This window comes from Dermacentor silvarum, chromosome 1 (assembly GCF_013339745.2).
Source record: "Dermacentor silvarum isolate Dsil-2018 chromosome 1, BIME_Dsil_1.4, whole genome shotgun sequence".
NCBI classification, from domain to species: Eukaryota; Metazoa; Arthropoda; class Arachnida; order Ixodida; family Ixodidae; genus Dermacentor; species Dermacentor silvarum.
The window spans coordinates 258,763,305-258,787,825 of NC_051154.1; the positions used below are offsets into that span (position 1 = coordinate 258,763,305).

Below are 24,521 nucleotides of genomic sequence, written 5' to 3' on the forward strand. Positions count from 1 at the left end.
GTCGACCGACACGCACATAGAACAGCGGGCACCGTATGCGGGCACGCACTCGGTTGTTTCGCTTACCTCGACGAGTCGACGGTGAACACGCCTTTGTCGTTCCCTTCGACGATCGAATATGACACGTCGTCTCCCTCGGGGTCAGTTGCCTTCGCGAGGGAATAGAGCAAGGTAATTTCAAAATTTATTTCAAAAATAATTGCACATAAATGCATATTGTTACAAAGACAATTATTTTACAGACTATGGTCCCGTAGTATAAGAACTGCAGTCGGACCCTTGATTATGGTTACATCGGTGAACTTACCTAAATTTGGCAGCAACGCGATGCAATAAAAAGAACACCAGTAGATGGAAAATATGCGTACGGCTATACAAAATACGTAAATACAAAACAGGTACAAAACACTGAATAGGCATAAATAAATCGCAAACCGAGATCATGTGCTAAGGAGAAAATCCTTGAGGGCTTTTTTAAGGATAATATTTTAGTGATAATAGCAATGTAAGTGGGATACTATTGCAGAAAAATAAGATAGCGGCAAATGTCAGTGCTTCAATATACATGTATAATTAGTATGAACTCAAGGTAACAATAAGTACACTCTTAGATGCACAACAAGTGATATTACGCAACAAATCCTTACTAATAAGTTCGAAGGGTCGGTCACTCTAAATGTTTATAAGGAACAGCACGTTGTGTAGCATAGAAATCAATAATGATGCGAGGGCTCCGGCACATTTCTGACGAAGCTCCAATGATTATGAACAGGGTAATTTTAACTGTGCTTTAAGGACGCTGTTATTTCGCGCTGGTATTGTAAAGAGGCAAATCAGGAAGCCCGCAAGGCGGAAGAAAGATCACAAAAGGAAAAAGAATGTCCTCTACCCGACTGTATCACGAAGCTACAACGGGGACCCATACGGGCTTCTAAGAAAGAAAGCTTTGCAGTTGAATAAGAATTCGTCCTAGTTATGGGATCAACCCCGGGACCAACGACTTTCCGGGGTGGTCGCTCAACTATCTGAACTAACCGGGAGGCTAGCAGGTTGCAGAGCAAGGCAAGATCGTGAGGAAAGATCATGAAAAGTGAAAATCGAGTGACACGAGAACAAGGTGAGAGCAGGAGCATTGCAAAGTCTATCACATTGTTGCGCACCTTCCTCTCGGCCAGTCAGTGGTGACTCGGCATGCCTTGTATGCGCCATGGAAGTTGCTCATATTAACAGGTCGCCTCAACTTACAGCTCCGTCGGCGTGAAGCCTGACCGATTGCAGAAAAACAAAATCGACGCAGTTTCTAAAGTAGTTGCGAAGTGTTAGACTATGTACATCATAATGCCGGCAGGCTTTCACCTGTTCTCCTCATTTGCGGAGTATGGTAATGAGCCTCGCAGACGTTACACACGACAATTATTCAAAACCAATTACTGATATATTTAGCTTCAGGAAATCGAGGAAAACTCGCAATTAAATGTTGGCAGTACTTTTGATGCATGTTAATGAGCCGATAGATCTTTTGTATGTTTGGCTTGATTAGTTTTATTTGCAGGGTTTTGTCGGTGTTTTGTTTTCTCGAGTCAATATTTCTTTCTTGAGTCATGCACCCAGTACATAATTCTACTAAGCAATGGCATACGTTTTTTTTTTTTCCAGACTCGTCGATTTTTCTCTGACTTTTTTTTTTTCAATATGAATTTCACCTAACTTCGTAAGGCGCAGCATTGCAAGGTGCGTACCTTTAGTGTAAGCACCGCTGACCCGACGGAGGCCCCTTCGCTGACTTGTGCCTCGTACTTCTCTTTGGAAAAAACCGGGCCTCCAGTGTTTGGTCCGGGTATAACTATCACATCCAGAATTCCTTGGCTGAACCTAGATGGAAACGTGTCATGAGCATTCTACATTAGAAAAAGTCACACAGCTTCGTAATAACGCTGGTTATTTACCGATGGGAACATCTAAAAAGAAATAAACATTCAAATAATTCGATTATTTTAATTGTATTTTATTCTTTTGTTACAATCAGCCCTGCCGAACTCGTGGTAACTATAATGAGGTGGTAATGTGCGGGGCAGTCAAGAATGGCGAGCATCATCGAACTAAAATAGAGTCGTTGCGCTATGCTCTGCTCAAGAGTGAAGTGACACGATGATCGTATTCGAATTCTGCTGCGAAGGCTTGGCCTGTATTCACAATGCAGTTTGTACTCGTGAAGTCGGCTTCTTTTTGCCCGTAGTCACTACCTATATAGTGAAGCACCGCGCAGCATCTCTATCGGCTAGTATGCACGGCGGATGATGAAACGGGAATAAGCAATAATTTTTGTTATATTGCACCAGCCAGCGCGCATAGTGCGACGACTAGATGAAATGCAATAGGAGGTACCTGGACCCGGAGTCCGTTGCCTGCACGGTAATGCTGTACTGTTCCCCAGAGGAGACCCTGCCTATGACTTGCACCACGCCAGTGTTGGGGTCGATGCGGAACTTGTCGCGACCGTTGTTGGACACGTGATACACGGAGTAACTGATGCGAGCAAACTCTCCTTCGTCATCGTCTCGGGCCTGGACCTGCAAGTAAAGGCGTTTCGACATCATGACACGCAAAATGAAAGCAAACTGTCGGTCACGATTGTTCTTTCTGTTAAACGCAATCTATTATTACTGTTCTTTCCAACAGCAATACCCGGCCACGATGACAGGCACACAATAAGAGCGGTATGGATATGCTTGCCTGTGTGACGTTTCGCACTCCGTCTCCGGCCTGGATGGTCACAGGGCTCAGGTTGGGAAGCTTCGGGCTGTTGTCATTGACGTCGTTCAGTCGGACGCTGAGGGAAATGGGTGCGCTGCTGCCTTTACCTGGCTCGCTGTTTACTTGATGTGCCACGACCTGAAATTGATTTTTTTTTCTGTTAGAATTTCGACATGGGAAAAAGACGATTTCCATAGCTTTTGCTATGTAAATGGTCAAAGTGTGTATGAGGGATTCCATACGCACTTTGAACAAGTAAATTAATGTAGTAGCAGGAGCAGAAGTCGAATTTTGAGAGAACAGCCGGAGAAAAGGCACAAACAGTATAGCAGTAACAACTAACGTGTGTGTTCATAAATTCTTCAGTCAGGACTGCTGAAGATAAAAGAGATGCAAACACGGAACTATTAGAAAAATAGGGTTATGTTTTCTTTGTATACTTTACAGGCACTTCCGCTCCTGTGCGTGACGGCGCACGGCAGGTACGAGCGTTGCTCTACACAGTAGGTATTTTTTTTTTAAGAAACGCTTGAGAATTCTAGGTTTTCACATGAAGGGTATGACTAGACACCGGAGACCACTTTCTCGTACAGATATATCGAGTAGTAGGTTGACGCTTCAGAATATATCCAGAGTATATTCAGAATATATGCCACGAATTCGTAATGCACCGCAGCTAAAGACAGCAAGGTCAGAACGAAAAGCTAGTCTCATTGGCTTACATCCTCAATGAGGCTAGCGGATGTGTTGGCGATTTCGGAATGCGCTCAATACTTGCTACCTAAAGGTGTTTTTCTGAGCGTGAAACAAGCCCTCGAATGCACGCAAGATTGCCGCGCGACTGGCCGCTCGATGCATTTTTGCGTATGTTCGCGGGCCTCTTTAACGCTCGGAAAAACACTTTTATGTAGCACGTATTGACCAACAGAAAGCTGTATCGGGAGTTTCTCACGTTGCTCTAGAATTTTCTCATCGACACTTTTCATTGACACTTATCATCAATTAAATGAGACTAGTTATGCAATTAGGCGGAACGCAAAAATTAATCTGAGTATCTCCAAGCGACAACGTTACCTTCGTTCTGTCCAGCTACGTCGTATTAGCATATTTTTAAATCTTGGTGCACGATAGTAGGGACACCCTGTATAAAACCGGTTACAAGAGACTTCCGCGCAGTTAGGAGATGCCACCTAAGAGGGCCTTATCAGCTGCCGAGTGTTGCGTCCCGAATCGGCAGGGCGCATTCTTTGATTGTTTCCCATTGAGGCAGGGCCTTTCATCAGCGTCGCCCAGACGGCGACAGTGCCCGACACCGACGTTGACAGGCAAACAAGCGCCCCAAATCGGCAGTGCTCATCGTTTGTGTGTTTCCCCCGATGCCACCCCCTTCATCAGCGGCCGCCTACACGGCGACGCGGCGCGATACCGGCTGGGACGCGATGGCAAAGAAGCTCACGAAGCGACCACAACCGCCACCTTTCGTGGAAGCGGGGACCAGCGCAAAGGTCACTCTACCGACCCTGGCAAGACGAACGTCACTGAGAGATAGAAACCAAGGAGACAACTTTCATGGAAAGAGTGTGAATCCCCTGTTTCTAGATTTCCTCGTCCTTGTTTCGAAGGTGCAACATTAGAGGCGGAGTTCAGTGAACAATACGACCCCTCTGATTGGCCGCGCCAAGGTCATCAGATTCCCTAGTCGGGTCAACTAGGGAAGACCAATGTTTTATAAGGAGACACCTTGGGTGCAGTGGTGTGTCCTGACGTGTTCTGATATGTGCTCAGACATGTAGTGAGCTGAGAGATTCAAAGTGCTCCCCCATGGAGTGTGCTTCCATATCTGGAGCCACTGTTAATATGTAGAATAAACCCTTTTTTCTCTCGCTCTTACTCCCGGACGTACTCATCCTTTGGTTGAAAGATCACCGGCCTAAACGCTAACCGGAGTTCGAACACGAGCTAGAAGAACGGATCCCTCATATGTGCAGTTGGTAACGAACCCGAAGCAATGGAAATCTCAGAATTACCACTAGAAAATTGTAAATACAAGTGCCTTCAGCAATATAGTGCGTAACTACACTGCTTGAATGCTGATCGCATTACCGTCGACAGTCATCTTGAGATGGGTTGTGCGGGAACGATTTTCTTGTTTTATCACACATGCACAAACGGGACATGAGCACTAGATAAACGCACTAAATATTGCGCCAACGATTTCCCATTTCCCAACGTCAGCCTCGTACTGCGAATGAGCACAGTTATTCCGAAGACACAATCAGATTACATAAGACGGTCACAACAACTTCAAAGAACTATAGCGTGGTCAGGTGCCATTGTCAAGCTCTTCACGGTTCCCCTGTCAGCATGGTGAAAAACCTTGAAGTGTTTTGTAGACTAGCTGATAGCACGATCCTAGGAGCAATAATGTTGTTGACGACTTAATATGTAGATATCGGACGTGGGAATATTTTTCTCATTTGTGTTGGGAGCCACAGCCCGTGACGTATTTATCTAGCATTATGGTTATGCATCGACAAATACACTAAGTGCAGACCACCTGTGCATTTAGTCTCAAAATGGTGCGTTGTTTCTAAAGACGTTAAGATGTTAACAGTAGATGCGACGCTTAAGTACAGATGGTAGCCGTAGCCTCATAAGGTCAAGGATATTGTTGTGCTACTAGATGCATTGCATTCTCTGCTTTTTGTTTAGTGACGCCTCTCCGCAAGTCTCCGCAACTCTCCGCCTCTCAGTACTTTATTTCCGGACACTACGAACCTGAAAAGTGTGAACGCTCTGGTTCGGTGGATCCCTGTCAAGTTCTTGCTCGTTGACCACCAAGATGCCCTCGCTGTTCACTCTGAAGGCGGTCGTGGTGAGCTCAAAAGTGTACTCCGGCAGTGGGTCGTCTTCAGCCTGGATTGCGCGGAGAAAACACAACAGCCTTCATGATTACATAACTTTAAACAAAAAGTACGGCATGAAATTGTCAAGTATTTGCGTCACCAAAGTTTCATTACGAAATATTCCTATAACAAAAATAAAATACACAGGCAAACTCTATAAGTATATAAAAAATCAAGTTCAACGTACACGTGTTAAATATGCAAAGCGGCAAGTATGCGTCGGATGAACGGGGGGACGCCCTAAACAAAAACTAAGAATAAAGAACACTTTCAAAGCTTACGCCTTCTTGAAGGAAGAGAGTTAAAAAGGGCGCGTTATCGTTTGTCAAGAACAATGGCATTTGTAACGATATCTTTCGACGGTGTTCAAAGAAAGCTCGCTGTAAGTATAGTGTACTCCATGATTTCATGGAACCAGGGCTAAAGCGTGCAACAAGCACTGAGTCGTTTGACCTCTTTTTCGCAGCGTGCAACTTTTCTTTTCACATACATTTGTGGAAAGACAGGGGAAGGACATGCTGCAGAGTGTTTAGAATCATGATGCACTTAATTTGCCCTAGACACGGAGCACTGTTGTACGCCTAGTCCCATTGCCATCATGGGCCCACGTACTCCATAGCCACTTACGATGTCGTCGTCGCTGACCATGAAGTAGAGGGGCTCGTCGCCTCCCGGCTGTGTGACCACGTACGTGCCGACGGGGGAGTTCTCGTCCACGAAGCCCTCGGTGGCCGAAGCGAGCAGGATGGGCGGGTTGCTGTCCACCACCCGCACGCCGATGGTCAGCCGGGCCGTGGCGAACCGCCGGCTCGCGGTTTCTTCTTCAGCCTGCGCCCACGCGCCCCTCGCCCTTAGCGATGGCATGAAGAGTATACATCCGGCCAATGTTGTCGTCAGTGGGGGTCTCGTCTACAGGCGTATGCGTAGCTATGCGGGATACGACCACGTTTATTTTACACTTAATTTTTCGAGCTACGATTCCCTGCCACCTGAAACCGCTGGTGTAGTTAATTTATGCATCTCTTGCAGTCCTCATGCTGAATAATCGCATTTGCACTCCAAAGTACCGTTCTAATGAACGTACTAAATGTACCTCAGGGCACACCTTGAGCAACATGTACTTGGACCATGGAGTAATGCCGGCTGTTCGTCCCACGCTACGTAGGCGGTCTTGACTTTCCTGGGAGACACAGGCTTTTAACGAGATACTTGGTGTATTATGTGAGTGTAAAATGTCGTATGTCGTGCGTGTAACGTTTCATATTACCATCGTAACCACCTGGAGTAGCATGCTAGGCGTGCCGCCAGGCATACCCCTCCAGCTTTCATTAAAGAGCCTATATCTATCTCTCTCTCTCACACACACAGGCTATTTGGCACAAGAGGAAAAAATTAAGTTTAAAGCGAGAGGGGAGTTTCGCATTTTATGCAGAAGAATAAACGTTGCCTCCGCGTAAAATCTCTTGGCGTGCATAGCTTAGCGACGAGTATAGTTTCGCGATTGTTTTACCGCTATGAGACACAGCCGTGCATAGTGCTTTCATCCACTGAACGTCTTCATTGTTCGTATAGTGTCTTTACGATCGTGCTAGGTTGACAGCCTAAACATGCGGGTAGTAACCAATATTAGTACTACTCCTGAAAGCAGCGCTACAGAAAATAAAGTGCGTGCATTTGTTATATCGTTTAGAGCAGGCCTATATTAAAATGCACAAAACAAGAAAGCGAACCCAGCACTTCTGCTCTGGGTAAACGATGAAAACCGGATGAGGAAATTAATTTTGTTTCAGAACAACAGTAGGGGGGGGGGGGGGGGGGGGGCAAAATCAGAATATTGCGTTGGAGATAAACGGGACATGCCGAACGATGTTGGTGTGAGCTTCTTTTTGCAATACACTGTTCTTCGTGTGGCAAAACGAGCTGCACCTTTACCCCGAAATTGAACAGCAAGACTCTGTAACCGCGGTCGCGTTTGAATGTGCTTGTTCGCGTTTCGTTTGCACACGGTTGTAAACGCATTATGTATGCTGTTTTACGGCGCCGCCATTTTTGCGCTGCCAGTATTGGATTCCCTAAAATTCCGTAAGCAGGCTTTACCACGCATCTAACTTGCCCTAATCAAGGTGGCCACGTTATAGTAGCATTGTTGAAGCAGAGATCGCATTTGAAAGTTGAATAGGGCGAGGAACAGAGGGTGCCAAGGGGTCACGTGTCACGAGTCAGCACCACCGCTGGCGCCTTATTTACAATAGAATAAGCCTGGAGGTCCACCATATTGGTTAGGTCAGACGAAATGTGTGAATTAGCGCACTGGCTGACTTTTCGTATCGTGTATTTCTTGTACAAACATCGCACAATTAAATCATAAAAGAAGGTTTTCGCGGCAGCTTACAATTTATTGTCTCTGCCAGACAGAATATCTGCTCAAGCCTTATAAAATGACGCGAGCTCTAGCTATAGTCGCCCTTGCATGTCATTTAGAGCCTTAAATATGTTACGCGATCCTCGGTGGTTTAAGCCGCCGGCAATAAATTTATGAAGTTAAAGGCTCTTTAAGCGACCACTTGTCCCGTCGCCTCTGTTTGCTCGTTGGAAAGCAGAATATGGCTTTCTGTGATTCTTGTCCCCAGTATACTGACTTAGTATGAACTTAAACAACAAGTAATGAAGCTTTTGCAATAGTACATACCTTAATAATAATTTCGTAGCTTTTCGCCAATGCCCGATCAACAGGTTTGAGCTGGCGGACTAGGCCACTCTCTCTGTCGATATCAAAATAGTTGTTATAGAACGACGGCGTTCCTGCGAAGGTAAAACAAAAAAGAACAGTCAACGAAAAATACAGGTTCCATACACAGATGCACAAAGTTCAGGTAAGCTTAATCGAATGAAACATTCCATCTAACATACATAAAAATTATGACTTAATTATCGAAGGGTGCGATCTTTAAACATATATGAAGCTAGCAGAAAAACCCAAGAAGCCTTTCCTCGGCTTCATCGTCTGTTGGCTTCTTATAGTTTAAAAATCAGACAGAGGGAGTGAAAACGTTTCTTTGGTGCAGCATTTAGCCAAGAGAGCCAAGAATTTTTTTTTTTTTAGCTCGTAGATAACATTTTTGAGTTTTGGGAACTTATACAGCATAAAGAGCTAAACAGTTGCACATTTGGCTTGCACTACTTTCGAAGACATAATTACCACAACTTGTTCTTCCCCTGATGATGAGCTTCACCTTATTATGCTCGTGACCACCTGTACATTACTTCTCGTCAGGCTGCAAAGCTGAAAGTAGCTCGTTGTAACAGACGGACTCAAGAAACACACACTCTATCTCGCTTGGAACATTGCCGCATCGGTGAACGAGGTAATTATTTTGGCATTTATCTAGCAACAAACGCTTCAGAAAATATTCTTGCGATATTTCGGGTTTAGCACAACACGAGCACAACTTAATAATGAACGTACCGTTGACAAAACTGTAGCGAATCTTGGATTTTAAAGAATCCCGGTCTTCCGCCCTGATGTCATCTGGATAAGTTTTCACGATCCCCGACTGCAATAAACAAAATGTTCAAAATTTTTACCGTTTGTCGGCAGAAAGACCGCACGGCGAGAACACAAGGTTTATACGTTTTAGATAGATTGTGTGAGCGCTAAAATAGTAATGCACCGGAAATAGGATTTGTGCCACATTAAAGGGTTTATCGAAACGCCAGGCATGGTGTTGCTGTATATTTAAACAGGCCCACTGCCCACATTTTCTTACATTAAAATCATTCACAACCTTTCGTGTATATAGCTTTCTTTTTTCTGCCAGAGCTCTTTTTGTTGCGTTGCTGAAATGAAAGAGACATTTGGTTTGTTCCACCGCACTATGCAATAAAACACCTTTGTATAGCAATTAGCTCTTTCTTTAATCACTCTGTTGACATTTATTCATTATTGACTGGCGGGAGTGCCCTTTTGCCGCGCTTATTTTCGTTGATGACGCGGGCACCATAACGACAGGCGATATCTTCTCGTCGTGCTCTTGATGAAAAAAGCCCTTAATGATAAAAAAAGCAGTGCTTAAGGCAACTCAGACATGATTATATTCGGCCATTTCTCGAGAAGCATTTCTGCATGCTCCATTTTCATCTACTTTGTGTGAATGTCTCTCCAAGATACGCGGCAAAATGAAATGACAACAGCACTAAGTATTGTCACGCTGTAGTAACGACGGTGCGTTCACGGCTGTCTGGAGGGTTCAAATCAGTCCTCGTTTTTAGTCTTTCCAGTATGTGTTGCGATAGGATCAGAGTCTAGCGCAGTTTAGCAGTGGCACCCGGGCGGAACAACTCACGGCAGCTTTTGCAAGGCTAAGTCAACCTGCAGCAGCACTCCTCCTCCTCCTTGTCAAGGGGACCGTATCGTGTTGTCATTTGACAATAGCCGACCATGCATTTTCCGCTCTCGCTAATAACACTGACTGATTTCACTTCGCCGTTTCCTTTTTCAAAATTGCGTCTGCATGTTGTTGCTTCTCGCGACTACTATCTTTTTACCTGTGCCTCTATTGACATCAATCGCCACAGACTGGCGACACGCTCACCTTGCGAGGAGTTGTCCTAGAACAATTAACTGCAGGTAGTTAATCGGTGCGTCGCTTTCGTGACGGAAGAATAAGTTGCCTGCTTTCTTAATTTGCGTGGTAAAACTTAAAAGCGCGAACATCGCCCTGAAAACTCCCCACATCAAAACTTCACGCGTAGCTATGAAGAATTACTAATAAGTGGCTCAAAACTTTGAGAAGCGTTGCTACAAACAAAGCATAAACAGCGTCAACGTTTCTACATTATTAGCGGAGTACGCTTAGTAAATGAGTGTGCTTTGGCCGCCCACGAACAACGATACGTCATTTACAATAACGATTCGGCTGTCATTTACTCCTGGTCAATATAATTGCAAACACTGGAAAGCGACATCGATTTCAACGTAACATGATCGTGTCGCATTATAAATCTGCTTCGTAGAAACGTTGATAAGTGCTACGTCCTTACAATGAGGCCGCTGGTAACTTCGGCGCTGTACTCGACATCGGCGCAAGCCCCGTGAACTACAGTGCAGCCCTTGTAGACAAACGCCGGGTCCTGGTCGTCACCGTCCTGGACGAACACTGTCAGCGTGGTAGTGCTAGACAGCCGCTCAGACAAGTTCGACGCCGTGTCCTGCGCCAAAGAAGTCACGAGCGGTAACTTCGTCGTTAAAAGAAGCAGCAAACACGGTAGTCGGGCGTTAATATAACGTTCAAGACTTCACTGATTGCGCCGAAGCCAATAATCGGCGTCAGCCGGGAGGCCGTAATACAGACAGTACACGGTTCTGTGTCAGAGCTCTTATTTTGTCATCCCCTTTCATTGCTACTTAACAAAACGTCAGCTTTATTTTTTTTTTTTCACAATGCAAAAACAATAAACAATTACAAAATCGTGCACTACACTACGTTGTTTGCACTGCTAATATGCATGCAAAGGGGCGGATTGGTAACTCTTGTACACCTCTAAACGCACCCAGTGCTACAATTCCTCAGCGTTCCGGTTGCAGCGGGCCACAAACACAGAAGCATTGAATTTATTGACTCCCCCACCACCATAGACTTCTCACAATTGTATTCTAACCTGTATGGTCCCCTATTCACCAATTCTGGGTTCAACTTCTCACCACCACCGCCAGAACTATCCCTACACGTTCTCTGCTGAAGACCCGATGGTCTTTCACGATGCAGGACATGCAAGACGCATTCCAAGCATTGTTTGTGCTTACACTGTAATCAAGGCGCGATCAAATGGTGAGAGAAATACTGGGAAAACATCCCACCTTAACTGTTAAGTTTTTTCGATTGATTACGCACATGTTTTCGTTCACAACGAGTCAAGGGAAAACATAACGGACATGAATAAGCCGCACCTCTGCGAAGGCGAACAGAAAACAGGAGCTCAAAAGCCGCTTTTCATTACTCTAATCAAAAGAAGGCAACAGTGTATTCGATTAAATATATTACACCAACCTAGCTGGTATATCGCGCATGCGTCGGCACTGTTTTTTGTTGCCAATTGTCTTTTTTTTCTTTTTTTATCTATTGACTCAACACCAATGCGATCTTTGAAGCATATTTGAGGCCTATGGAAATAGCCAAACTATGCATAAAGAAATGAAAGATTTGCGAACAATGCAATGCTTGAAGTGGAATGTACGAGTGGTGACATATAGCTGATGAATCTCGGTTTCATTTCTTTCGACAGCACGCCCGCAAAGTGCATATAAAATTTTTCTAGGTCGCGTTTTTCAAGCATCGCAAAAAGTTTCAACTTTTGTTTCGATAAAAACTAGTCGATACCAGGCAGTACCCACCCACACAGTGGCCCAGCTGTTTTGAGCGCTCGCAGATGCCGCTTCGCGAAAAGGTGAAGTTGAGCTTGCTGGTTCTATTGCAGCGCCAGTTTGCTGTGCGCAAGCCGTATCGCCAAATAATTTATAGATTTGGTCGAACAGAGTGATCCACGTCACTCCTTGCGTAACGGTGGGAATTCCTTCCGAAGTTATTAATTCCCAGCTGACTGGTAGCGAAAGTCCTAGTACGCTACACGGTGCCATAATGGCGAAACTCAACAAACTGCAATAGATTTCTCAGTACTAAGAACAAGAAAACCCAGTAGGGTTGCCGCAACAAGAGCAATACGGCCAAGAACTCGTGTTCTTTGTTTGCATCAGTTTAGTAATCTACTAATGGCATGCAGTCCACTCGCACGGAGGCTGTATTCTAATTACTTACGGTTGCTTTGATGACCAAGTGGTAGTACTTGGCCTTCTCGTAGTCCAATGGCTTCGCTACTGTCACTAGTCCTTGGTAGGGTAGGTCTATGGCAAAATATTCGTACCCGTCATTCTGTATGAAGAGAAGAAAAAAAGGCACGAACGGAAATTCGAAACACAGAAAACAGAGACGTACACAGTGAGAACAAGTGCCATTCTGCTTCATTGGTTTTCTTCTTTCTCACAGTTGCGACTGCGTATATTCAAGTGCACGGATGCAAATATAAGCAGTATCTATTTTTCAGAAAAAAAAATATCTGATAAGACTAATGGCGGTGACATTAAGTCATTGGGATGCAAGGCGCGTCGCTTGGACAGACGATACAGCGGGCGAGAAAATAAATGAATAGAAACGACCTTCTCGTTCTCAGTGCGCACTCAGCCGGAAAAGATAAGTCGACTCACGTCGCTGCCATCTCCCGGGGCCGTGGTGTACTCGACAAGACCGTTGGTTCCCGTGTCCATATCCATGGTGGCTAGATCACGAAATATGGTTGTACCCACAGGAGCCAGCTGCCACCACACCAGGGACAAAAAAAAAGAAGCAGAGAAACAAATTATTACAGCCGTACACAGCCGCATGTGTCTGCCGCAAACGAATGTTCATTCCCATCTACGCGTCTAAGCTAAGACATCATATATAAAGAACTCGCTGTGTGCGCGAATGCTGTAACGACTGCCAATTCAGCAGGCTCCAGTGGTGTACAAGTGGACTGCCGTCGCCTGTTACAGAGGCTATTACAGTCGCGATCGCAACGTAAACGTTTTACACCCTCGACCATAAACGGTTTCGTTTCTCAGGCGCATTCCAGCTGAGTCGTCCTTTAGAAGAATTAACGATACTCAGTGAAAGAAATGAGGAGCAGCCAAGTTCAGAAACACGCTTGGGAGTCAGCAGCAGCACCATTCACTAAAACGCGAAACTGAGACATTGTGCCATTGTGATTGGTTGGTTAGTTGGCTGAGGTGTTTCCTGCAGGCGAGGTTAACCTTGCAGTCTTGGTCGGCGATTGTTCGTCCTGGGCATCTCTTTCCATCACTTGAAAACATGTTCCAGTGCGCCGATCAATTTTGTACAGCCCAGAAATGAGAGTAGAAGGAGCAAGGCCTCCTTTCGCGCATTCCTCGGTATCAGGGTTTTTCTCTTCACAGTCACTCACTCTCTCTCTCTCTCTATCTCTCTCTCTCTCTCTCTCTCTCTCTCCGCCTGCTGCCTAAACGCATGTGTATTACCTCCTCTTTGCAAGTTCTCGAAGTCCTTCGACACTGAAGTGCCCGCAGTAAGGACAACGGAAAATGTTCCACGTTACAAATTTGAATGCATTCCGCGCAGAACGAAAATGAAATTCGCCCAGTTTTGAAAGCCCAAGCTAAGCTGATCCTGTTTGTTTTCTACAGGTATAAATAAACGTGGTTTCCATGCAATTTATCCCCTTCACTACTCAGAGCTCATGTGGCGGTGGCCAAAGCGAAGAAAGTGGCAGTGAACTGCCTCCTTTGGGAACTGGTAACTGATAGGGGCTCCGACTGCTGGCGACCTTGGCAGAGATTTTTTTTTTGCAAAAGCATCCGTTCTTTCACAACCAGTATTACCGGCATCGGCAGGTATCCGCTGAAAGTTGATTATAAGCACTTGGTTCTTAAAGGACAATACATGCGATATCAACATTATTAGGCTCAAGAACCAAGCACTTCGCACCCCCTTCAGAGGCACGCCCCTTTGGTGATCGTGCAGTTAAATACAATCACAACAATTACCTACAAGTCTGCGCTGCCGAATCGGTCAGTCACCCCCATGACGGCTGCTTTGCCGCATTCTGAATACGATTACTCGGGGCCGCATGCATGCCCCGGTCGGTTGGATCACCTTGCCTCCTCGACGACTGCGGAGAGTGTCGCGATTGTAGCTACAGTACGTAGGTGGAAAAGGTGTCCTACAGAGATTGCCGTTGTACTAATGGACTTGAGGTCTTTGTTGCAACAACTGCCACGAGGCGCACCTCTTCGTAACTAACTTCGTCTACATTGACTGTCTTTACTCAACGGTTTGAGAAGCAAATAGGTGACTTTTTGAGTTCTGTAGTCGAGAGTTCGACGGAATAACGTCTGATCAGGTAAAATCATGGTTAGGAAAGAAACAGGCCACTGGCCATACCCAAAACAAAAGGACGTTTCGAGATCCGTGCGGATCCCTCATTCATAACGAAAAGCTGGCTGCGCAGACGATTGCCAAGTATAGTCTTGACCGCAAGGCGCAAACTTAGGGAGAATACGTGATTAAGGGAGCCAGATAATCTGTTTACTATGTTTCGTGTGGTTCACACGATTAAAGATTCGAAATGGAGGCTTGTTTCTCTGCAATTACGATGCGCGCGTTGTTTCAGTTCATCTCGCGACCTGTCTTCTGGACACTTTCTGCGAGGCCCTTTGTCAGTAAGTGGCCTTTGGTTTTAGTTTTGCAGTGGAAAGCTGAATTCACTGTCACTCTGAGTAACATAAATCTAGCTTCTGTTAAAAAAAAATTTTGTCGCGCGACAACTTTCCCCACACTAGTTGTCCTATTCCCCGTGCAATACTTGTCCGTCCCACTTATTCGTAAAGCGGATCAATCATAATGCGGTCCTCGCGTGTCTACATATATCGATTGCATGACTCTACTCATTTATAAAGCAAATTACAATTCACGAATATTACGACCTTGCGTGACAAAGAACGGAGACATGGAATAAAACGTCCGAGTTTTCGCAGGGACTGGGAAGACATAACCAGCGAAAATGTTGCTTGCGTCACTCTGGGGCAATACATGCATTAGCGCCTCTCTTCGATCGACTATCTGCTATGCAGCTACGCATCGATGTCACGTTATGTTTCCCGCGCTATCCACCCTCTTTGCTCTCTCTCCCAGAGCTATGCGTTAATTCGATCATCCTAATTTATGCAGCTCTTGGTAACTATTGCTGGTTCTTCGTGCAGCTTTCCCTGCATTTCGCTTGACGTTGATGATTAGTCCTTCAATCATAGTGGTGTCAACCTATGCACTGTTGTGCGCCTAACTACAGTCATTTCACCAGGCGAAGTCAATCCTAAGAAGATGGCTATGTGACATTTACAGCATACGTATGTAACCGAAGAAATGTCGCAGTATACCTCTGAGACTTTGGTTTCGTAGTGGGGGCGCCTGAAGAGCGGCGGGTTGTCGTTGATGTCGTTGACTCGCACCAGCACCTGGATGGCTCGCTGCGAAAAAGGCTGCGCCGCACAGCGCGTGGCGTGAATTTCGTCAGGTAACAAGAACCCGAAGGCCAAAGCGCTTTCTACCTGATCACGCTTGGGAACGGACACAGTGATATGTGCTATACAGAATCATTTTACGATAAGACAGACCGACACGCACGCACGCACGCACGCACGCACGCTCGGTAGTGATCTCCAACACTTCTGTGCCTTACACAATCATACGTATATTTGAGCGGTGCATTGAGATATTCGTAGATATGTCGAAACTGCAGCGACACAAAGCACGGTTCATGTTAGCAAGGGCCTTCAACATGCTTAGATATTTCAATTTCTGGCCGGTGCGTTGTTCGCCACCTGCCGACGTAATGGGGCGGCGCTTGTTGAGGCAGCGCTTCGCTAGCCACATTTCATTCCGCAGGAGCTAATGCAAGGAAGTGTCATGTGGAGCGTTGACCAGCAGTCATATAGCAAAATAGAAGGAAAAAAATGCCTTTGAGACATGGCGCTCTCAGGCATTCACGCATCTCCACGACGGCCTACGGTTGGTGAGTGCTAGGGGTGCATACACGCGATGATTAGCATTGATAACTGGGGCTAGTTTGTTCACCTTCATAGTCGGAAACAGCACTAAGAGATAAGGACGAGGAGTGGAAGACGATTCCCTCTGCACTTAAACATTTGTTAGCACTGCTCCCAACAGTGGGCAGAAGCGCTGAATACTCGGGCATGCGCCTGTGTGCGAGAGTTTCAAGCTCCTGTCACTCCCGTAGATGTGTGCTCGTCGGCTGCGCATGTTCAAAGCCTGTTTAGATCCCCTTTAAACCACTGAGATAGCGATCTCCAATAGAAAATTATATCAGTCTGCGTGCACATGTGACCCACCGCCTTACGCTGCAAAAAACAAGAAAGCGCAAGACCAAATAAATCGTCTTCATGACGAAATATATCTGTCATTTGTGTCTCGTTTGTAACATCTCAACAACGGAGTCTATTCAACATTTTCATCTATAACAACGACAACAACGCAATTCTTCAAAACAGTTTAACTAAGCTGTGGTCAATAAACTATACTTCATGAAAGCACAACTAAAGCTAAGAAATACCAGACACGATTACTAAAAAGAATACGTTCTTTGACTTCGCGCTGACGGAACGGAAAGAGGTAAATAATGTGCGTACCTGTACTCTGCCTAATCTGGCCTGGCAAAGAACTTGAAGCCTAATGGACGCCAAGTCGTCAGCCTGTAACAAATGACAAAAATAATTAAGCAGTCTTCTCTATGGTCGAGTTAGGCTTCGTTACACTTGCACTATCAAAATGCACACACGAATAGCTAAAAGCTAACAGTCTGCGCTAATTAGCGCTAACAGCCAGAGCTGCCTCCATTCCCTTACACTGCACTGCCTGAACGACGCCGCAACAAATATTTGCCGGCATTAATAACTAACCGTTGATTCGCATAAATAATGAACTTGTTGTTGCCTCAAACTTTACGCCCTAACTTTTTCTTGTCCATTTTTCTCGAAAATCTCGCTAAACATTATGCGACATGAAGGAAAGTGACACGAAGAAACACTCAAGACACCAAGCACCGGTTTTCCCGCCAATTGCCTTCGATGCAAAGTATCCTGTCCCGCCGCCCACCTGAGCACCGTAAAGCAACATGGGAACGGGAACGTAAAACGGCGGCATACACCAGGCGACCAGCTCGGCGGCGCGTAAGCGGTTAAGTGCAAAGTTCGTGAGCCCCGGCAAAGACAAAGGCGACAGGACATTACTTTTACTGTACTTTGCATAATACTGCATTCTATCTTACCGACCACGAAAACCACTCACGCGTAGTGAGAGGCAGGAACGGAGGAAAGTTGCGCCACGATTCAAATGGAGCTGACACTTCCTCTTCTTCAAAGCGGAGTGTTTTGAGACAGTTTGTATAGCGAGAACGAGCGCGACGCACGCACACGCAAATGCATGCATAACAAAAATACAAACACATAACAAGGAGTTCAAATGGGTGTTGCTATTCGCTACAAACCGCCGACACGAACGTAGCTTGACCAGCTCCGCAGGAGCGCGGGTAACTTTTGGGGCGAGATTTAGGGCTACATTTCTGCAAAGACACAAGAGTTCAAGTGATTCACAAAGAAAACTCAGCCGCAATTGTGGTGCTGTGGCTACGGCGTTTTGCTACTGAGTGCGAGGCCACGAGCTCGATTCCTGGCCGCGGCGACCACGTTTAGATTTTGTTGGAATGCAAGAAACGTTCCTGTGACTATGTTTAGGTGCGAGTTAAAGAACCCCAGGTGTTCAAGCTTAATCCGAATCCCCCCACTACAACTTCTTTCGTATAATGTTGCTTATAGTGACGTTATAGTGTGTTGCCTTCAGTGAATCCAGAACCAATCCAAAAAAAATAGGGCGCATTCGTTAGTTTCTATGTCCTTTCATTCTCTTCTGTAGATTTATTTTTAGACCGCAGCTCTTAGGCGCCCGTTCTTACGGCGAGCGTCGGCGTCGGCTTCCCTCAACGTAACCGAGCTGAGCACAGCGAAGGATGAAAGAACGAACGCGGAGGGCATCGGGGGATTAAAGATGCGAGAGCGAAGAGTGCCCAAGGAGGAAAGCGGAGGAGGAGGGTATGGCGAAATCGTGAAAAGAAAAGCGCAGTGCCACGCAAGACGCGCTCTGCGGCGACGATGGCTACGAGATGGCGCCAGAGTAGCGCGCGTCGTCTGTTCACCGATGATGCCAATGATAAGGCATGCGGCGAGCGCGTCCACCGATACCATATATATGGAAACACAGTGCTGCACGAGCGGAGGTCTGTCTGCGGTGGATGCTGTGAATCGCGCCCTGCGTCACCCACGCACTGGCTCTCGCGATCTCCCGATTAGCGACGAAGTCGCGCCACACTTCGCTCCGTTTGGAACGTGTCGCACAAGACAGACTGTCCGCGCCAGCCAATATATGACGAAATGAAAACACGTATAGTATAGAGCTGCGCTTAAATTTCGCATTAGGGAGTGTCGTAATCGTCGGTGAAATTTTACAGCGAAGCTGTATATGGCTACCCCGGCAAATTTTCTGCGTCCGTACGTGTACACCATCGTGTCGACAAAGACATATTTTCGTCTCCAGATCTAGAGTAATTTTGAGTTTCCGCGCAACAAAATTATGGTTTCTCGTATGTTCAAATTACAATCCGATGCTATCATGTCTGCAGGTTGTGTGTAAGTCGTACTTTACAAATTTTGTGACGCTCTTCACTTTGAGAAATTGAATTAGTTCAATAACGCACTTGCGCCAGGCGGAGGGTCTACTAGAATGAGGATATATGCTGCACTCCGGCACACCTGCGTGCGCGCTTGACGAACGTGTGCACACGGTGTGTCGTTCCTTGATGAGAGGGCGCTCTGTCCGTTGCATCGGTCACCCAGAGTTTTCTGCGACCGTAATCGACATCAGGGCAAGACTGTTTCACTTCGTGAACGCGGATTACGCGCAAGCGTATAGGACGCCGCGAACGTGCACTGCTGCGTCGAAGCACCAACGGAAAGGGCGCGAACGAGGTCGTGGACGCTACATTGATCTCGACGGTGCGACGCCTTGTGGTGGTGGCGCTTGTGTAACGTCGGCAACAGCTTTGCTGCACATCCACTTTCACAGGGTGGAATGGAGGCGCAATTTTTTTTATTTCAATGTTTTCTCTCTTTTTTTCTTTTTTTTTTCTCAGCCAAACGCATTCCGTCGTCTAGGGAGACCCTCGATATAAACCTCCGCGCGCTTGCTGCGCATGCGCTGCCGAGCGGGAACGCACGACAACGGCGGCGGCGAAACTGCACCGAGCGTCCGTATATTTGCGCGATAAAAACGTTTTGTAGACGGCATATACAAGAGGTGCAACAGCAGCAGACAATCTTGCACGCGTATGCATATTCAACTGGTTTAGTGGAGTAAAATGCAATGAAAAAACCACCACTTGAAGAAATAAACAGCATATGAAGATCCTGTAAACGTAATGGACACCTTTCAATCTTGCACGCGCACGTCTTACTGCCTGATCGCCCGCGCGAAGGTGCTACATCCAAATTTTCAAATCATCCAAATTTTCACAGTATTTGCATATCGCATTCTTTCGGCGTGCATGCCCGCCCCCCCTCCATTTTTTCCACTTAGCTGTTATATAATCAATCAGAGGCTAAATTCACAAAACCTTTCGTTCGTGCGTGTTGTTCGCCATTCGCTGGCCGCCTTTGCAAATAATATGTCCAGCATCATCAGGATTTGCTCGCCGGTTCTCTCGCTTAAGAAAAATTGTAGCTTTTGGTGGATGCGCGCCCAGTTTACGTTGGCAGCGATCATTCATTCAATCTTTATTTCCCATTCCCTAGGATGGAAGATGTCGCTGTAAAAGCTGCATGCAAGCTGCTTCAGGAGCCCTCGACCCCCGCACAAGCAGCAATATTGAAAGGCATACGCACGCATGAAAATTGCAAGAGTTGTAGCTTTGCATAAGAAGGGTGATAAATTAGACATTCAAAATTACCATCTGATTCCGATTCTTCGAAAAGTTTTTTTTTTTAACCTGTCAACGGAGGTTGCGCTTCTTGACCAAAAAGAATTCATCCTCCGTAACTTTGAACTCAAACTTCTGACTATTGGCATATTTGTAAACTTTACTGCAGGCTTTCAACTTTATTAATCACACATATTACTTCAAAATCTTAGGAGATACGGTATAAGAGGCCTCGCATTCAAATTTTTCAAGTCCTACCTCACAAACAGACAACAGTTTGTGTCAATAAATAAAGCCCCATATAAATTAAATAGCTTCAGGCGTCCCTCAGAGGAGCATCCTCGGCCCGTTGCTCTTCAACACCTACGTTAATTATATAGGTTGCATATATCCACGAAGAGGCAAAGCTAATAATGTACGCGAGCGACATTAGCATATTTATATCCTCCTCCTGTGCCAACAAGTTATTTCGTCGAGCAAATTAACTTCTTCGCAAGCTGAGCACATGGTCCAGGCAGAACTTCCTTAACGTTAATGTCACCAAAACAAAATCTCCTATTTTCCGCACTAAATGTACACGTATTCCATCGGACCTAAACGTAGCATATTAAGATTAAGATACTTGGTGTATATTTTTCTTGCCATCTATTGTGGGACGACCAAGGTAACTTCGTCGCTAAGAAAGTCGTTGCTAGGCCTATTAAGTCGAAATAGATATACTTTTCCTGCGTCTGTAAAGTTTTTAATATATAATGCATTATCCGCCTCCCATATACAGTATTGCCATTTGGTATGGGTTTTGACAAGTGAATCGAACATTAACAAACGGTTTCTACTGCAAAAAAAATATTTCGTATTATTGAAAACTTAACATACACAGAGCACACGGAACCTGTCCTTGAAAAGTGTAATCTTCCTAAAATTCAAGAAATATATACCCAAAGGCCATTAAAGCAATTTTATCTCAGTCATCGCAGACATTCCGAGACAATCGTTGAAATAGCAAATTTAGAACAGTGTCGATCAACCTGCAAGACTTACTCGTCACACAGAAATGTGGAAAGTTCCCCGGTCTCGAACTAATTAGGGCGACCAAACGTATAGGTCTGCTTCTGTCTCTGTAGCTTCCCCTTGTCGGTACTGTGCAGTGGTGGCGACATTTGATTGTCTGGAGCAGCACTAAAGGGTAGAAGCATTCGTTTGCACGCCTGCGAAAAGTACTGAATTGGGTCCCGGCGTCGATGGGTCGATGGGTCGCCCGTGCTTTTTTTTGCGCTTGGTCACGTCTTTCAGCATGCGTGCCGCGAGTTCAACAGCGCGAAAACGAGGGTCCAAACACTTACGTCTCTGTCGAGTGGCCTCTTAAGGATGAAGCGTTTGCCGAGCAGCTGGAAGACGTCGTAGCTGGCTGACTGAATGCTCAGCTCGATGTCCTGTATGTCACCCAGGACTGGGAGTTCCCGCGGCTGCGTCTCCTGGTCCGTCTCTGCAAAACCGCCACTGCCCATTTAGCGAGACACGCTGAGGCACTGCTACGCTTTTCGGACTATGTTCTTAGCGTGGCAAACAAATGGAATGCCCTCAGACGGCTGCTTGACGGACGCGCGTTGTTTCGGTCTACAGTCTTTGACAGCGAAGTTGGTAAAAAAAAACTGTGAATGCAAAAACCGTAAAAAAAGATCTATCTGAAACTATGAGTGTGAATGCGCCGAAATTCCTTCGTCTTTCGCAAACCATTTGAATCTAACTTTTTTTCTATTTTTTTTTTTATGGTAACGGAGTGCAGAGACCCGGGAACCATGGTCAAGGCAGCTTTGGGCAACAATGGTCGGCTATTTTCTTGCACGATGTTGAATATTACAATTGTAAAGTGTCAGAAAGCCATAAACTGCTCTACCATAAGGCCGTGTTGCGATAAGAAAGAAAGGAGGGTCATTGCTGGTGTGCCATGTCGTTATGGAGCATACCAACATGCTGAAAGACTTTTTCAGTAGTTCCCATAATGTCTGCACTCATGTCGCTCAATATCTTATGCCAGCATCTGGCTTCGTTCTCAAAAGCGTTTTACGATCTCCCACACGCAAACTGTTTACATTCTATTGGCCGCATACTATAGACATTGCACAAGATGCGTATGTGCACTGGTGTTATTTGCTAACGTTACAGCACAGAGAAAAAGAGCATCTGCAAGGAATCATGAGCATTCCAAACGACCGGTTGGATAGAAAGAGGCAATTAAAGCTCAATATAACATGTGGTGAGAGTATGTGGAATATGCGGGCATCTCAGCGTGCAAACTTACGGTTGCCTCGGCTCTCTTGAATATCCATGATGACCACTGTCCCACCGCCTTCGACTTCGCATACTGCAAAACGAATAAAGCCAAGAAAAAAAATGTATGTTTGGGCTGCTTATACCATCGCAATGGAAGGAACACAAGAAAAGCTTAAAATAGCAAAATATTTATACCAAGTGTTCTTGCTTTGCTTTTTTTTACGTTTCAGAGTAGTAGTAGTATTAGCTCAGAAGGCAAACGATGCTGACAGAGCAGTAGAACGAGAAGTTGGCAGCGGCCCGAGAGGCAGAGATAGGGCGCGTTGATATATGAATCCTGCTAGCATGATACAGACACACGCAAAAGAGGAGGAAAGAAAAGGGCCACTAATAAGACGCCGACAAGACACAATAAAGAAAATGTTGCACTCGTGGACTGACCCTTAGTATAGGAGGTCTGAAAGAGCTTTCGTAAGCATTTAAACAATAGAGAATTGCGATCTTGCGTTCGTCATCGGTAAAATTGTAACATATATATCCCGCCTAAACCAACAATAACGTAACGCAAGTAACCAATCACCTGACGTCGCGGTTTCTAGCCCTTCCAAGTTGTAAGCGATGAGACAAAATAATTTATATGATCCACTCCTACTTTCGGCTAGAGCATTCTTCCATAAATTTACCTGGAAACCTAAAACATTTCGCTAGATTTAGGCGCACCGTTCATCTAGCATTACGCGATGTTTTCGCTGGTCGATAGTACACCTATAACCAAGTTGAACATGCCTCAATACGTGCTGAAGGTGTTTCGTGCGGTCTATGTGACATGAAAAAAGGGTATTAATATTTGTCGTGTTGTGTCTGCAACATGAAAGTGGGCACAGCGGTCCTTGCAGAAATAGCAGTGATTCGGTCGCTCAATCGGAGCGGCATCCAGTAGCGTTCATAGCATGGATTGCGTCACATTGATTAAGCGGTGGCGCTTGACGTCGTCGCGAAACCTCTTGCATGGAGGTCAGATGCGAGCGTTGCCGAACGATCCAAGACAGAAATTCGCTTATCTCTCTCAGGAGCAAGCCTTGGCCCGTGGAATTATGCCTCAGCTTCATTTTATGGAATGCAGTTCAGCCCACTTGGAGTGCAGTAAGCTATAGAACGGGTATAATGGTGAACTGCGAGTAACTTGGCTGTGCGGAGGATCCCACACATTTTCCTCACGCATATTCTTGGAAAGGAGAGCCAGGTACATGTGACTTGCACCAAACAAGACCGAGCAGATCAGTTAGACATATCTGCTTGTAGATATTAGCGAGTACTAGGTAAGTGTCTTTAATCAATTCGCTTCACAGAACAGTCGCAAAATCAAGTGTAGGCGCGAACTTTCCCGCCCCAAAGCCAACCCGAAATGGCCGCGCAGTTTCGACTGCTGCAGCTTTTGCGATAAGGTGCTGCTTAGTTCGCTAGTTCTATTATTGCGTTGTTTTTTTTTTTTTTTCATCAGTTCACTGACTTCACCGACCTGTCGAACACTGTGCACCTACGTCCCTGTGCGGTGTGTGTATGTAATTAAGAAAATCCCGAATTGTATTGTCCTAGTGTGTTCCCCCCTACTAGGACAATACAATTGGGTCACCCACCGTGGTTGCTCAGTGGCTATGGTGTTGGGCTGCTGAGCACGTGGTCGCGGGATCGAATCCCGGCCACGGCGGCCGCATTTCGATGGGGGCGAAATGCGAAAACACCCGTGTACTTAGATTTAGGTGCGCGTTAAAGAACCCCAGGTGGTCCAAATTTCCGGAGTCCCCCACTACGGCGTGCCTCATAATCAGAACTGGTTTTGGCACGTAAAACCCCATAATTTTTACAATTGCGTTGTAACTCAGCTGGCAAACCAAAACATACGTTTATAATTTCTGCATATGATTTTTCGTGTTACCAATAAAGTTCTGCATGCCGGCTTACCAACTGATTCCGTTCTAA

General features: G+C 45.8%; 1 protein-coding gene across 2 annotated transcripts in view; it reads right to left on the minus strand.

Moving 5' to 3' along the window:
- The window catches only part of LOC119437088 (cadherin-99C), a 44,735-nt gene extending 22,105 nt beyond the window's left edge, over positions 1-22,630 (minus strand). For both annotated transcript variants that reach the window (XM_037704165.2, XM_037704163.2), the window contains exons 1-15: positions 22,570-22,630; positions 21,611-21,753; positions 16,930-16,992; positions 15,661-15,762; positions 12,919-13,026; positions 12,473-12,586; positions 10,701-10,868; positions 9,127-9,214; positions 8,350-8,462; positions 6,288-6,488; positions 5,533-5,670; positions 2,734-2,892; positions 2,386-2,570; positions 1,740-1,872; positions 67-149 (exon numbers count right to left, since the gene is read on the minus strand). In XM_037704165.2, coding sequence (XP_037560093.1) covers positions 67-149; positions 1,740-1,872; positions 2,386-2,570; positions 2,734-2,892; positions 5,533-5,670; positions 6,288-6,488; positions 8,350-8,462; positions 9,127-9,214; positions 10,701-10,868; positions 12,473-12,586; positions 12,919-13,026; positions 15,661-15,762; positions 16,930-16,992; positions 21,611-21,753; positions 22,570-22,597 — 1,826 coding nt within the window. In that variant the 5' untranslated portion in view covers positions 22,598-22,630. The remainder of the gene's footprint in view (positions 1-66; positions 150-1,739; positions 1,873-2,385; positions 2,571-2,733; positions 2,893-5,532; positions 5,671-6,287; positions 6,489-8,349; positions 8,463-9,126; positions 9,215-10,700; positions 10,869-12,472; positions 12,587-12,918; positions 13,027-15,660; positions 15,763-16,929; positions 16,993-21,610; positions 21,754-22,569) is intronic.
- Between the last annotated feature and the right edge of the window lie 1,891 nt (positions 22,631-24,521).